Source organism: Oncorhynchus nerka, linkage group LG3 (assembly GCF_034236695.1).
Source record: "Oncorhynchus nerka isolate Pitt River linkage group LG3, Oner_Uvic_2.0, whole genome shotgun sequence".
Classification (NCBI taxonomy): domain Eukaryota; kingdom Metazoa; phylum Chordata; class Actinopteri; order Salmoniformes; family Salmonidae; genus Oncorhynchus; species Oncorhynchus nerka.
The window spans coordinates 62,986,606-63,003,180 of NC_088398.1; the positions used below are offsets into that span (position 1 = coordinate 62,986,606).

General features: G+C 46.7%; 1 protein-coding gene across 2 annotated transcripts in view; it reads left to right on the forward strand.

Annotated features, from left to right (window-relative positions):
* The window catches only part of wars2 (tryptophanyl tRNA synthetase 2, mitochondrial), a 38,172-nt gene extending 24,076 nt beyond the window's left edge, over nt 1-14,096 (forward strand). For both annotated transcript variants that reach the window (XM_029639181.2, XM_029639176.2), the window contains exon 6: nt 13,423-14,096. In XM_029639181.2, the coding sequence (XP_029495041.1) occupies nt 13,423-13,871 (449 nt within the window). In that variant the 3' untranslated portion in view covers nt 13,872-14,096. The remainder of the gene's footprint in view (nt 1-13,422) is intronic.
* The last annotated feature ends 2,479 nt before the right edge of the window (nt 14,097-16,575 follow it).

Consider the following 16,575-nt stretch of genomic DNA (forward strand, 5'->3'; position numbering starts at 1 on the left):
GACACATGGCCAGCATGTTCTACTGATGGGGGCTGACAGAAAGACACATGGCCAGCATGTTCTACTGATGGAGGCTGACAAAGACACATGGCCAGCATGTTCTACGGATGGAGCATGACAAAGACACATGGCCAGCATGTTCTACTGATGGAGCATGACAAAGACACATTGCCAGCATGTTCTACGGATGGAGACTGACAAAGACACATGGCCAGCATGTTCTACGGATGGAGACTGACAGAAAGACACATGGCCAGCATGTTCTATGGATGGAGACACTGACAGAAAGACACATGGCCAGCATGTTCTACGGATGGAGACTGACAGAAAGACACATGGCCAGCATGTTCTACGGATGGAGACTGACAGAAAGACACATGGCCAGCATGTTCTATGGATGGAGACACTGACAGAAAGACACATGGCCAGCATGTTCTACTGATGGAGACTGACAGAAAGACACATGGCCAGCATGTTCTACTGATGGGTACTGACAGAAAGACTCATGGCCAGCATGTTCTACTGATGGAGGCTGACAGACACATGGCCAGCATGTTCTACTGATGGAGACTGGCAGAAAGACACATGGCCAGCATGTTCTACTGATGGAGACTGACAGAAAGACACATGGCCAGCATGTTCTACGGATTGAGACTGACAGAAAGACACATAGCCAGCATGTTCTACTGATGGAGTCTGACAGAAAGACACATGGCCAGCATGTTCTACTGATGGGGACTGACAGAAAGACACATGGCCAGCATGTTCTACTGATGGAGGCTGACAGACACATGGCCAGCATGTTCTACGGATGGAGACTGACAAAGACACATGGCCAGCATGTTCTACAGATGGAGCATGATAGAAAGACACATGGCCAGCATGTTCTACTGATGGAGACTGGCAGAAAGACACATGGCCAGCATGTTCTACTGATGGAGACTGACAGAAAGACACATGGCCAGAATGTTCTACTGATGGAGACTGACAGAAAGACACATGGCCAGCATGTTCTACTGATGGAGACTTACAGAAAGACACATGGCCAGCATGTTCTACTGATGGAGACTGACAGAAAGACACATGGCCAGCATGTTCTACGGATTGAGACTGACAGAAAGACACATAGCCAGCATGTTCTACTGATGGAGACTGACAAAGACACATGGCCAGCATGTTCTACGGATGGAGACTGACAAAGACACATGGCCAGCATGTTCTACGGATGGAGACTGACAGAAAGACACATGGCCAGCATGTTCTACTGATGGAGACTGACAGAAAGACACATGGCCAGCATGTTCTACTGATGGGAACTGACAGAAAGACACATGGCCAGCATGTTCTACTGATGGAGACTGACAGAAAGACACATGGCCAGCATGTTCTACTGATGGAGGCTGACAGAAAGACACATGGCCAGCATGTTCTACGGATGGAGACTGACAGACACATGGCCAGCATGTTCTACAGATGCAGCATGATAGAAAGACACATGGCCAGCATGTTCTACTGATGGAGCATGACAAAGACACATGGCCAGCATGTTCTACTGATGGAGCATGACAAAGACACATGGCCAGCATGTTCTACTGATGGAGACTGACAGAAAGACACATGGCCAGCATGTTCTACTGATGGAGACTGACAGAAAGACACATGGCCAGCATGTTCTACTGATGGAGACTGACAGAAAGACACATGGCCAGCATGTTCTACTGATGGAGACTTACAGAAAGACACATGGCCAGCATGTTCTACTGATGGTGACTGACAGAAAGACACATGGCCAGCATGTTCTACGGATTGAGACTGACAGAAAGACACATGGCCAGCATGTTCTACTGATGGAGACTGACAGAAAGACACATGGCCAGCATGTTCTACGGATGGAGACTGATAGAAAGACACATGGCCAGCATGTTCTACTGATGGAGACTGACAGAAAGATACATGGCCAGCATGTTCTACTGATGGAGACTGACAGAAAGACACATGGCCAGCATGTTCTACGGATGGAGACTGACAAAGACGCATGGCCAGCATGTTCTACTGATGGAGCATGATAGAAAGACACATGGCCAGCATGTTCTACGGATGGAGACTGACAGAAAGACACATGGCCAGCATGTTCTACTGATGGAGACTGACAGAAAGACACATGGTCAGCATGTTCTACTGATGGAGCATGACAGACACATGGCCAGCATGTTCTACGGATGGAGACTGACAAAGACACATGGCCAGCATGTTCTACTGATGGAGAATGACAGAAAGACACATGGCCAGCATGTTCTACGGATGGAGACTGACAGAAAGACACATGGCCAGCATGTTCTACTGATGGAGCATGACAAAGACACATGGCCAGCATGTTCTACTGATGGATACTGATAGAAAGACACATGGCCAGCATGTTCTACGGATGGAGACTGACAAAGACGCATGGCCAGCATGTTCTACTGATGGAGCATGATAGAAAGACACATGGCCAGCATGTTCTACGGATGGAGCATGACAGAAAGACACATGGCCAGCATGTTCTACTGATGGAGACTGACAGAAAGACACATGGCCAGCATGTTCTACTGATGGAGACTCTGACAGAAAGACACATGGCCAGCATGTTCTACTGATGGAGACTGACAGAAAGACACATGGCCAGCATGTTCTACTGATGGAGACTGACAGAAAGATACATGGCCAGCATGTTCTACGGATGGTGACTGACAGAAAGACACATGGCCAGCATATTCTACGGATGGAGACTGACAGAAAGACACATGGCCAGCATGTTCTACTGATGGAGACTGACATAAAGACACATGGCCAGCATGTTCTACTGATGGAGAATGACAGAAAGACACATGGCCAGCATGTTCTAAGGATGGGGACTGACAGAAAGACACATGGCCAGCATGTTCTACTGATGGAGCATGACAAAGACACATGGCCAGCATGTTCTACTGATGGATACTGATAGAAAGACACATGGCCAGCATGTTCTACTGATGGAGACTGACAGAAAGACACATGGCCAGCATGTTCTACGGATGGAGACTGACAAAGACGCATGGCCAGCATGTTCTACTGATGGAGCATGATAGAAAGACACATGGCCAGCATGTTCTACTGATGGAGACTGACAGAAAGACACATGGCCAGCATGTTCTACTGATGGAGACTCTGACAGAAAGACACATGGCCAGCATGTTCTACTGATGGAGACTGACAGAAAGATACATGGCCAGCATGTTCTACGGATGGTGACTGACAGAAAGACACATGGCCAGCATATTCTACGGATGGAGACTGACAGAAAGACACATGGCCAGCATGTTCTACTGATGGAGACTGACATAAAGACACATGGCCAGCATGTTCTACTGATGGAGAATGACAGAAAGACACATGGCCAGCATGTTCTAAGGATGGGGACTGACAGAAAGACACATGGCCAGCATGTTCTACTGATGGAGCATGACAAAGACACATGGCCAGCATGTTCTACTGATGGATACTGATAGAAAGACACATGGCCAGCATGTTCTACTGATGGAGACTGACAGAAAGACACATGGCCAGCATGTTCTACGGATGGAGACTGACAAAGACGCATGGCCAGCATGTTCTACTGATGGAGCATGATAGAAAGACACATGGCCAGCATGTTCTACTGATGGAGACTGACAGAAAGACACATGGTCAGCATGTTCTACTGATGGAGCATGACAGACACATGGCCAGCATGTTCTACGGATGGAGACTGACAGAAAGACACATGGCCAGCATGTTCTACGGATGGAGACTGACAGAAAGACACATGGCCAGCATGTTCTACTGATGGAGCATGACAAAGACACATGGCCAGCATGTTCTACTGATGGATACTGATAGAAAGACACATGGCCAGCATGTTCTACGGATGGAGACTGACAAAGACGCATGGCCAGCATGTTCTACTGATGGAGCATGATAGAAAGACACATGGCCAGCATGTTCTACGGATGGAGCATGACAGAAAGACACATGGCCAGCATGTTCTACTGATGGAGACTGACAGAAAGACACATGGCCAGCATGTTCTACTGATGGAGACTCTGACAGAAAGACACATGGCCAGCATGTTCTACTGATGGAGACTGACAGAAAGACACATGGCCAGCATGTTCTACTGATGGAGACTGACAGAAAGACACATGGCCAGCATGTTCTACGGATGGACACTGACAAAGACGCATGGCCAGCATGTTCTACTGATGGAGCATGATAGAAAGACACATGGCCAGCATGTTCTACTGATGGAGACTGACAGAAAGACACATGGTCAGCATGTTCTACTGATGGAGCATGACAGACACATGGCCAGCATGTTCTACGGATGGAGACTGACAAAGACACATGGCCAGCATGTTCTACTGATGGAGAATGACAGAAAGACACATGGCCAGCATGTTCTACGGATGGAGACTGACAGAAAGACACATGGCCAGCATGTTCTACTGATGGAGCATGACAAAGACACATGGCCAGCATGTTCTACTGATGGATACTGATAGAAAGACACATGGCCAGCATGTTCTACGGATGGAGACTGACAAAGACGCATGGCCAGCATGTTCTACTGATGGAGCATGATAGAAAGACACATGGCCAGCATGTTCTACGGATGGAGCATGACAGAAAGACACATGGCCAGCATGTTCTACTGATGGAGACTGACAGAAAGACACATGGCCAGCATGTTCTACTGATGGAGACTCTGACAGAAAGACACATGGCCAGCATGTTCTACTGATGGAGCATGACAAAGACACATGGCCAGCATGTTCTACTGATGGATACTGATAGAAAGACACATGGCCAGCATGTTCTACTGATGGAGACTGACAGAAAGACACATGGCCAGCATGTTCTACGGATGGAGACTGACAAAGACGCATGGCCAGCATGTTCTACTGATGGAGCATGATAGAAAGACACATGGCCAGCATGTTCTACGGATGGAGACTGACAGAAAGACACATGGCCAGCATGTTCTACTGATGGAGACTGACAGAAAGACACATGGTCAGCATGTTCTACTGATGGAGCATGACAGACACATGGCCAGCATGTTCTACGGATGGAGACTGACAAAGACACATGGCCAGCATGTTCTACTGATGGAGAATGACAGAAAGACACATGGCCAGCATGTTCTACGGATGGAGACTGACAGAAAGACACATGGCCAGCATGTTCTACTGATGGAGCATGACAAAGACACATGGCCAGCATGTTCTACGGATGGAGACTGACAAAGACGCATGGCCAGCATGTTCTACTGATGGAGCATGATAGAAAGACACATGGCCAGCATGTTCTACGGATGGAGCATGACAGAAAGACACATGGCCAGCATGTTCTACTGATGGAGACTGACAGAAAGACACATGGCCAGCATGTTCTACTGATGGAGACTCTGACAGAAAGACACATGGCCAGCATGTTCTACTGATGGAGACTGACAGAAAGACACATGGCCAGCATGTTCTACTGATGGAGACTGACAGAAAGATACATGGCCAGCATGTTCTACGGATGGTGACTGACAGAAAGACACATGGCCAGCATATTCTACGGATGGAGACTGACAGAAAGACACATGGCCAGCATGTTCTACTGATGGAGACTGACATAAAGACACATGGCCAGCATGTTCTACTGATGGAGAATGACAGAAAGACACATGGCCAGCATGTTCTAAGGATGGGGACTGACAGAAAGACACATGGCCAGCATGTTCTACTGATGGATACTGATAGAAAGACACATGGCCAGCATGTTCTACTGATGGAGACTGACAGAAAGACACATGGCCAGCATGTTCTACGGATGGAGACTGACAAAGACGCATGGCCAGCATGTTCTACTGATGGAGCATGATAGAAAGACACATGGCCAGCATGTTCTACTGATGGAGACTGACAGAAAGACACATGGCCAGCATGTTCTACTGATGGAGACTCTGACAGAAAGACACATGGCCAGCATGTTCTACTGATGGAGACTGACAGAAAGACACATGGCCAGCATGTTCTACTGATGGAGACTGACAGAAAGATACATGGCCAGCATGTTCTACGGATGGTGACTGACAGAAAGACACATGGCCAGCATATTCTACGGATGGAGACTGACAGAAAGACACATGGCCAGCATGTTCTACTGATGGAGACTGACATAAAGACACATGGCCAGCATGTTCTACTGATGGAGAATGACAGAAAGACACATGGCCAGCATGTTCTAAGGATGGGGACTGACAGAAAGACACATGGCCAGCATGTTCTACTGATGGAGCATGACAAAGACACATGGCCAGCATGTTCTACTGATGGATACTGATAGAAAGACACATGGCCAGCATGTTCTACGGATGGAGACTGACAAAGACGCATGGCCAGCATGTTCTACTGATGGAGCATGATAGAAAGACACATGGCCAGCATGTTCTACTGATGGAGACTGACAGAAAGACACATGGTCAGCATGTTCTACTGATGGAGCATGACAGACACATGGCCAGCATGTTCTACGGATGGAGACTGACAGAAAGACACATGGCCAGCATGTTCTACGGATGGAGACTGACAGAAAGACACATGGCCAGCATGTTCTACTGATGGAGCATGATAAAGACACATGGCCAGCATGTTCTACTGATGGATACTGATAGAAAGACACATGGCCAGCATGTTCTACGGATGGAGACTGACAAAGACGCATGGCCAGCATGTTCTACTGATGGAGCATGATAGAAAGACACATGGCCAGCATGTTCTACGGATGGAGCATGACAGAAAGACACATGGCCAGCATGTTCTACTGATGGAGACTGACAGAAAGACACATGGCCAGCATGTTCTACTGATGGAGACTCTGACAGAAAGACACATGGCCAGCATGTTCTACTGATGGAGACTGACAGAAAGACACATGGCCAGCATGTTCTACTGATGGAGACTGACAGAAAGACACATGGCCAGCATGTTCTACGGATGGACACTGACAAAGACGCATGGCCAGCATGTTCTACTGATGGAGCATGATAGAAAGACACATGGCCAGCATGTTCTACTGATGGAGACTGACAGAAAGACACATGGTCAGCATGTTCTACTGATGGAGCATGACAGACACATGGCCAGCATGTTCTACTGATGGAGACTGACATAAAGACACATGGCCAGCATGTTCTACTGATGGAGAATGACAGAAAGACACATGGCCAGCATGTTCTAAGGATGGGGACTGACAGAAAGACACATGGCCAGCATGTTCTACTGATGGAGCATGACAAAGACACATGGCCAGCATGTTCTACTGATGGATACTGATAGAAAGACACATGGCCAGCATGTTCTACTGATGGAGACTGACAGAAAGACACATGGCCAGCATGTTCTACGGATGGAGACTGACAAAGACGCATGGCCAGCATGTTCTACTGATGGAGCATGATAGAAAGACACATGGCCAGCATGTTCTACTGATGGAGACTGACAGAAAGACACATGGCCAGCATGTTCTACTGATGGAGACTGACAGAAAGATACATGGCCAGCATGTTCTACGGATGGTGACTGACAGAAAGACACATGGCCAGCATATTCTACGGATGGAGACTGACAGAAAGACACATGGCCAGCATGTTCTACTGATGGAGACTGACATAAAGACACATGGCCAGCATGTTCTACTGATGGAGAATGACAGAAAGACACATGGCCAGCATGTTCTAAGGATGGGGACTGACAGAAAGACACATGGCCAGCATGTTCTACTGATGGAGCATGACAAAGACACATGGCCAGCATGTTCTACTGATGGATACTGATAGAAAGACACATGGCCAGCATGTTCTACTGATGGAGACTGACAGAAAGACACATGGCCAGCATGTTCTACGGATGGAGACTGACAAAGACGCATGGCCAGCATGTTCTACTGATGGAGCATGATAGAAAGACACATGGCCAGCATGTTCTACTGATGGAGACTGACAGAAAGACACATGGTCAGCATGTTCTACTGATGGAGCATGACAGACACATGGCCAGCATGTTCTACGGATGGAGACTGACAGAAAGACACATGGCCAGCATGTTCTACGGATGGAGACTGACAGAAAGACACATGGCCAGCATGTTCTACTGATGGAGCATGACAAAGACACATGGCCAGCATGTTCTACTGATGGATACTGATAGAAAGACACATGGCCAGCATGTTCTACGGATGGAGACTGACAAAGACGCATGGCCAGCATGTTCTACTGATGGAGCATGATAGAAAGACACATGGCCAGCATGTTCTACGGATGGAGCATGACAGAAAGACACATGGCCAGCATGTTCTACTGATGGAGACTGACAGAAAGACACATGGCCAGCATGTTCTACTGATGGAGACTCTGACAGAAAGACACATGGCCAGCATGTTCTACTGATGGAGACTGACAGAAAGACACATGGCCAGCATGTTCTACTGATGGAGACTGACAGAAAGACACATGGCCAGCATGTTCTACGGATGGACACTGACAAAGACGCATGGCCAGCATGTTCTACTGATGGAGCATGATAGAAAGACACATGGCCAGCATGTTCTACTGATGGAGACTGACAGAAAGACACATGGTCAGCATGTTCTACTGATGGAGCATGACAGACACATGGCCAGCATGTTCTACGGATGGAGACTGACAAAGACACATGGCCAGCATGTTCTACTGATGGAGAATGACAGAAAGACACATGGCCAGCATGTTCTACGGATGGAGACTGACAGAAAGACACATGGCCAGCATGTTCTACTGATGGAGCATGACAAAGACACATGGCCAGCATGTTCTACTGATGGATACTGATAGAAAGACACATGGCCAGCATGTTCTACGGATGGAGACTGACAAAGACTCATGGCCAGCATGTTCTACTGATGGAGCATGATAGAAAGACACATGGCCAGCATGTTCTACGGATGGAGCATGACAGAAAGACACATGGCCAGCATGTTCTACTGATGGAGACTGACAGAAAGACACATGGCCAGCATGTTCTACTGATGGAGACTCTGACAGAAAGACACATGGCCAGCATGTTCTACTGATGGAGCATGACAAAGACACATGGCCAGCATGTTCTACTGATGGATACTGATAGAAAGACACATGGCCAGCATGTTCTACTGATGGAGACTGACAGAAAGACACATGGCCAGCATGTTCTACGGATGGAGACTGACAAAGACGCATGGCCAGCATGTTCTACTGATGGAGCATGATAGAAAGACACATGGCCAGCATGTTCTACGGATGGAGACTGACAGAAAGACACATGGCCAGCATGACCTACTGATGGAGACTGACAGAAAGACACATGGTCAGCATGTTCTACTGATGGAGCATGACAGACACATGGCCAGCATGTTCTACGGATGGAGACTGACAAAGACACATGGCCAGCATGTTCTACTGATGGAGAATGACAGAAAGACACATGGCCAGCATGTTCTACGGATGGAGACTGACAGAAAGACACATGGCCAGCATGTTCTACTGATGGAGCATGACAAAGACACATGGCCAGCATGTTCTACTGATGGATACTGATAGAAAGACACATGGCCAGCATGTTCTACGGATGGAGACTGACAAAGACGCATGGCCAGCATGTTCTACTGATGGAGCATGATAGAAAGACACATGGCCAGCATGTTCTACGGATGGAGCATGACAGAAAGACACATGGCCAGCATGTTCTACTGATGGAGACTGACAGAAAGACACATGGCCAGCATGTTCTACTGATGGAGACTCTGACAGAAAGACACATGGCCAGCATGTTCTACTGATGGAGACTGACAGAAAGATACATGGCCAGCATGTTCTACGGATGGTGACTGACAGAAAGACACATGGCCAGCATATTCTACGGATGGAGACTGACAGAAAGACACATGGCCAGCATGTTCTACTGATGGAGACTGACATAAAGACACATGGCCAGCATGTTCTACTGATGGAGAATGACAGAAAGACACATGGCCAGCATGTTCTAAGGATGGGGACTGACAGAAAGACACATGGCCAGCATGTTCTACTGATGGAGCATGACAAAGACACATGGCCAGCATGTTCTACTGATGGATACTGATAGAAAGACACATGGCCAGCATGTTCTACTGATGGAGACTGACAGAAAGACACATGGCCAGCATGTTCTACGGATGGAGACTGACAAAGACGCATGGCCAGCATGTTCTACTGATGGAGCATGATAGAAAGACACATGGCCAGCATGTTCTACTGATGGAGACTGACAGAAAGACACATGGCCAGCATGTTCTACTGATGGAGACTCTGACAGAAAGACACATGGCCAGCATGTTCTACTGATGGAGACTGACAGAAAGACACATGGCCAGCATGTTCTACTGATGGAGACTGACAGAAAGATACATGGCCAGCATGTTCTACGGATGGTGACTGACAGAAAGACACATGGCCAGCATATTCTACGGATGGAGACTGACAGAAAGACACATGGCCAGCATGTTCTACTGATGGAGACTGACATAAAGACACATGGCCAGCATGTTCTACTGATGGAGAATGACAGAAAGACACATGGCCAGCATGTTCTAAGGATGGGGACTGACAGAAAGACACATGGCCAGCATGTTCTACTGATGGAGCATGACAAAGACACATGGCCAGCATGTTCTACTGATGGATACTGATAGAAAGACACATGGCCAGCATGTTCTACTGATGGAGACTGACAGAAAGACACATGGCCAGCATGTTCTACGGATGGAGACTGACAAAGACGCATGGCCAGCATGTTCTACTGATGGAGCATGATAGAAAGACACATGGCCAGCATGTTCTACTGATGGAGACTGACAGAAAGACACATGGTCAGCATGTTCTACTGATGGAGCATGACAGACACATGGCCAGCATGTTCTACGGATGGAGACTGACAGAAAGACACATGGCCAGCATGTTCTACGGATGGAGACTGACAGAAAGACACATGGCCAGCATGTTCTACTGATGGAGCATGACAAAGACACATGGCCAGCATGTTCTACTGATGGATACTGATAGAAAGACACATGGCCAGCATGTTCTACGGATGGAGACTGACAAAGACGCATGGCCAGCATGTTCTACTGATGGAGCATGATAGAAAGACACATGGCCAGCATGTTCTACGGATGGAGCATGACAGAAAGACACATGGCCAGCATGTTCTACTGATGGAGACTCTGACAGAAAGACACATGGCCAGCATGTTCTACTGATGGAGACTGACAGAAAGACACATGGCCAGCATGTTCTACTGATGGAGACTGACAGAAAGACACATGGCCAGCATGTTCTACTGATGGAGACTGACAGAAAGACACATGGCCAGCATGTTCTGGACACTGACAAAGACGCATGGCCAGCATGTTCTACTGATGGAGCATGATAGAAAGACACATGGCCAGCATGTTCTACTGATGGAGACTGACAGAAAGACACATGGTCAGCATGTTCTACTGATGGAGCATGACAGACACATGGCCAGCATGTTCTACGGATGGAGACTGACAAAGACACATGGCCAGCATGTTCTACTGATGGAGAATGACAGAAAGACACATGGCCAGCATGTTCTACGGATGGAGACTGACAGAAAGACACATGGCCAGCATGTTCTACTGATGGAGCATGACAAAGACACATGGCCAGCATGTTCTACTGATGGATACTGATAGAAAGACACATGGCCAGCATGTTCTACGGATGGAGACTGACAAAGACGCATGGCCAGCATGTTCTACTGATGGAGCATGATAGAAAGACACATGGCCAGCATGTTCTACGGATGGAGCATGACAGAAAGACACATGGCCAGCATGTTCTACTGATGGAGACTGACAGAAAGACACATGGCCAGCATGTTCTACTGATGGAGACTCTGACAGAAAGACACATGGCCAGCATGTTCTACTGATGGAGCATGACAAAGACACATGGCCAGCATGTTCTACTGATGGATACTGATAGAAAGACACATGGCCAGCATGTTCTACTGATGGAGGCTGACAGAAAGACACATGGCCAGCATGTTCTACGGATGGAGACTGACAAAGACGCATGGCCAGCATGTTCTACTGATGGAGACTGACAAAGACACATGGTCAGCATGTTCTTCTGATGGAGACTGACAGACACATGGCCAGCATGTTCTACGGATGGAGCATGACAAAGACACATGGCCAGCATGTTCTACTGATGGAGAATCTGACAGAAAGACACATGGCCAGCATGTTCTACTGATGGAGACTCTGACAGAAAGACACATGGCCAGCATGTTCTACGGATGGAGACTGACAGAAAGACACATGGCCAGCATGTTCTACTGAAGGAGACTGACAGAAAGACACATGGCCAGCATGTTCTACTGATGGAGACTGACAGAAAGACACATGGCCAGCATGTTCTACGGATGGAGACTGACAGAAAGACACATGGCCAGCATGTTCTACGGATGGAGACTGACAAAGACACATGGCCAGCATGTTCTACTGATGGAGACTCTGACAGAAAGACACATGGCCAGCATGTTCTACTGATGGAGCATGACAGAAAGACACATGGCCAGCATGTTCTACCGATGGAGACTGACAGAAAGACACATGGCCAGCATGTTCTACTGATGGAGACTGACAGAAAGACACATGGCCAGCATGTTCTACTGATGGAGACTGACAGAAAGACACATGGCCAGCATGTTCTACGGATGGAGACTGACAGAAAGACACATGGCCAGCATGTTCTCCATCCTTATGGCCATCGTAAAAGCATAAGATGTAACCAATCATGCGTGTAATGGGGCTTTGATTAAAGGACTGTTCCTGTCATCTTATCTGAGAACTAGAGTGAAAATCATTTTTTTTGGGGGGGCGGTGGGGGTCTGTCCTCAAGATGACTTGGTGTGTGTTGATGCTGTGTGTGTTGAGATGAATAGATGTGTGTGTATTACAGAGGTTGTCAGCAGTTTGACACCTGTCAATCATCAGCTGCGTCTTTGAAACCAAATCAAAGATGTCCTCTTAAATCACCCTGAAACTAAGAGCTTATCAGGATATGGACCCTCACACCCCCTCTTCACCCTCTATTACCACCCCCCATGCACACTGACTTCTCTGCTCACAGCATACTGCCAGGACCTGGTTCTTATAGTGACATGATTCAAAAGGGATTCGTTTGAAGCAAGGATATCATGCATACATCCACTTTTAATAAGAGGCTATAGCCATATTGCTGCCTAACACAACCCAGCCTTAACAAGACCTATTCTCTTTCATCCCAATCAGGCTCCACGCGGAAGGTGAAATCCCTCCGTGACCCCTCCTCCAAGATGTCCAAATCAGACCCCCAGAAGATGGCCACTGTCAACCTCACTGACTCTCCCGACGACATCGTCCTCAAGATCCGCCGCTCCGTCACAGACTTCACCTCTGAGGTGACATTTGACCCTGAGGTTCGTCCGGGCGTGTCCAACCTGGTGCTGATTCATGCGGCAGTGGCGGGGTGCACGGTAGAGGAGGCAGTAGGGTGGGCCAAGGGGCTGGACACGGGAAAGTACAAACAGCTGGTAGCGGATGCCGTGGTGCAGCGGCTCACACCAATCAGGGAGGAGATTGAGAGGCTGAGGGGGGACAGGGGGCACCTGGAGAGGCTGCTGGCCCACGGAGCCCAGAGGGCCAGGGAGCTGGCTGCACCTGTACTCAAGGAGGTCCGCCACAGAGTAGGCTTCTGCTGAGGGGAAAAGGGGGGATCAAATTGCCTGTTTTCTATGATTTGTCAATTAATGAATTGAATTTACTTCTGAATAATCCCAATCCAGAAAGTGTGTGTGTGTGTGTGACTGGAAGATTGGCTATGGTGCTTGACTATGGGTTGTCATTTATGAGGCTCTGTGCCTTGTTTCATATTGCTGATAATGCTTTTTTTATTTTATATTTAAAGAATAAATATGTGCAGTATGCTCTGTGGGTTTCTCAAGCTCTATCACACACACAACACACACACACCTTCCCTTCATGGCCTTCATCAGACAGTCTGGGTAGTGAGTAGGCTAATGCCCTGTCAATAGTAGGCATTCTGCCTGTTCAGTTATGGGGTCTGGTCTATAGAAGGAGATGGAACATGGAGAAGAGCTCAGCCTCACTGTGATACTTGGATAGACTAACCTGCGATCCGGACTGCTTAGGATAATATTTTTACACTCTGTGGTTTATCCTGATATTTTCTCCCACAGTCCTGGTGATGAAAAACAAACCCTCTGTGGGAGCTGGACAAATATGGCAGAAAATAGTCTATTCATAATAGCCAATAATAGCCTACAATGACTAAGGAGTAGGCTACCAAATTTAATTTAATACATGCAATATATTTATATATTCAAGGATCTTTCAGTATAAAACGTATAATATATTTTATAAGATCATTTTAATGTAATCTAATCTAGCATGAGAAATAAAAATGGGTTTATTCGAATTTCTAATGTTTTTACGAAGGAGGTCGACTTGATTTTGTATTTTTAGTTTCTCGGCTGAATCTCCTCTCGGATTTATATTCGATCCAGACGTCATTTGTGCCCGGAATATGTCCTGGTTTGTAGGCCTATCCGATAGTTGTGTTAAATGGAGTGTATGCCCAATTTGTCCATAGGAAAAGCTGTATTGTATCTCGATGGTATAGGCTAAAAACTCATAGGAAAATAGCCTGAACCTCCAAAGCTGCTGAAATACTCTGAAAGGACGGAAAGGCACCTTAATCCGCAACACAAGTAGCCGGACTCAGGCTACTTTATGAAGTGTTAGATGAATTTCATTAAAATAGAAAACAGTAATGGAGGCAAATGCAGGTTCAAGTATTTAGTATTAATCGTATTTGACACTAAAAACAAACATTGAGGTTTTGTATTCATGTTTTATTTTAAATTGTTTGGCTTTTGTACTATAATAGTTGGCTAATTGATTTAGGCTACTCATAAGTACTGTTCCTTGTCAGTCATTGCAAATAAGAATTTGTTCTTAACTGACTTGCCTAAAGGTCAAATAAATAAATAAATACGCCAATGGGTTTCACAGCCCTATAATAATGATGATATATCACCTTAAAAGGGGTTTATTTTACGGGGTATAACATGTTGTGCGAAGTGGTATAAGAGAGTCTGACAAATAACCCCTAACTTGAGTTCATTCTTCGCCAATGAGAACCAAGAGGGGCCTAGCTTTGTTCTTCATGAAATAAAGGTAAGATGACTGGGAAAGCCCTTGATTCTAGGCTGTAGAAAACCATCCATCTCATCAGAACAGGATGGATCAACAGTGATTCAAATTACTGGTTTGCATCCTTAAAAGGATAGTTGTGTTTTGCTGCATAACACACATTATTTGTCTACCATTTGTCTACTCATTGTCAGGTTATTAGATACAGTATATAAGCTTCAGTAATAACAGAACACCATGGTTGTAATAACACTTAAAACGGGTAGTTTGTAAATGTATAGAATGTGCTTGTTTTGGGTCCACACTGTAAATTACCTTACAGTGCCTGGATTAAATTAGTTTTTTCCCCCTCATCAATCTGCACACAATACCCAATAATGACAAAGCAAAAACAGGGTTTTAGATTTTCTTTGCTAATATTTACAAAAAAATAACAAATGGAAATATTACACTTAGATAAGTATACAGACATTTTTACTCAGTACTTTGTTGAAGCACCTTTGGCAGTGATTACAGCCTAGTCTTGAGTATGACACTACAAGCTTGGTACACCTGTATTTGGGGAGTTTCTCCCATTGTTCTCTGCAGATCCTCTCAAGCTCTGTCAGGTTGGATGAGGAACGTCGCTGCACAGTTATTTTCAGGTCTCTCCAGAGATGTTCGATCGGGTTCAAGTCCGGTCTCTGGCCGGGCCACTCAAGGACATTCAGAGACTTCTCCCAAAGCCACTTTTGTGTTGTCTTGGCTGTATGCTTAGGGTCGTTGTGCTGTTGGAAGGTGAACCTTAGACTGGGGCAGACATCTTAAGCGCTCTGGAGCAGGATTTCATCAAGGATCTCTCTGAACTTTGCTCCGTTCATCTTTTCCTCAATCCTGACTAGTCCCCCATTCCCTGCCACTGAAAAAGATCCCCACAGCATGATGCTGCCACCACCATGCTTCACCATACGGATGGTGCCACGTTACCTCCAGACGTAACGCTTGGCATTCAGGCCAAAGAGTTCAATCTTGGTTTAATCAGACCAGAAAATCTTGTTTCTCATGGTCATGAGTCTTTAGGTGTACTTTTGGCAAACTCTAAGTGGGCTGTCATGTGCCTTTTACTGAGGAATGGCTTCAGTCTGACCACTCTACCATAAAGTCCTGATTGGTGGAGTGCTGCAGAGATGGTTGTCCTTCTGGAAAGTTCTCCCATCTCCACAGAGGAACTCTAGAGCACTGTCAGATTGG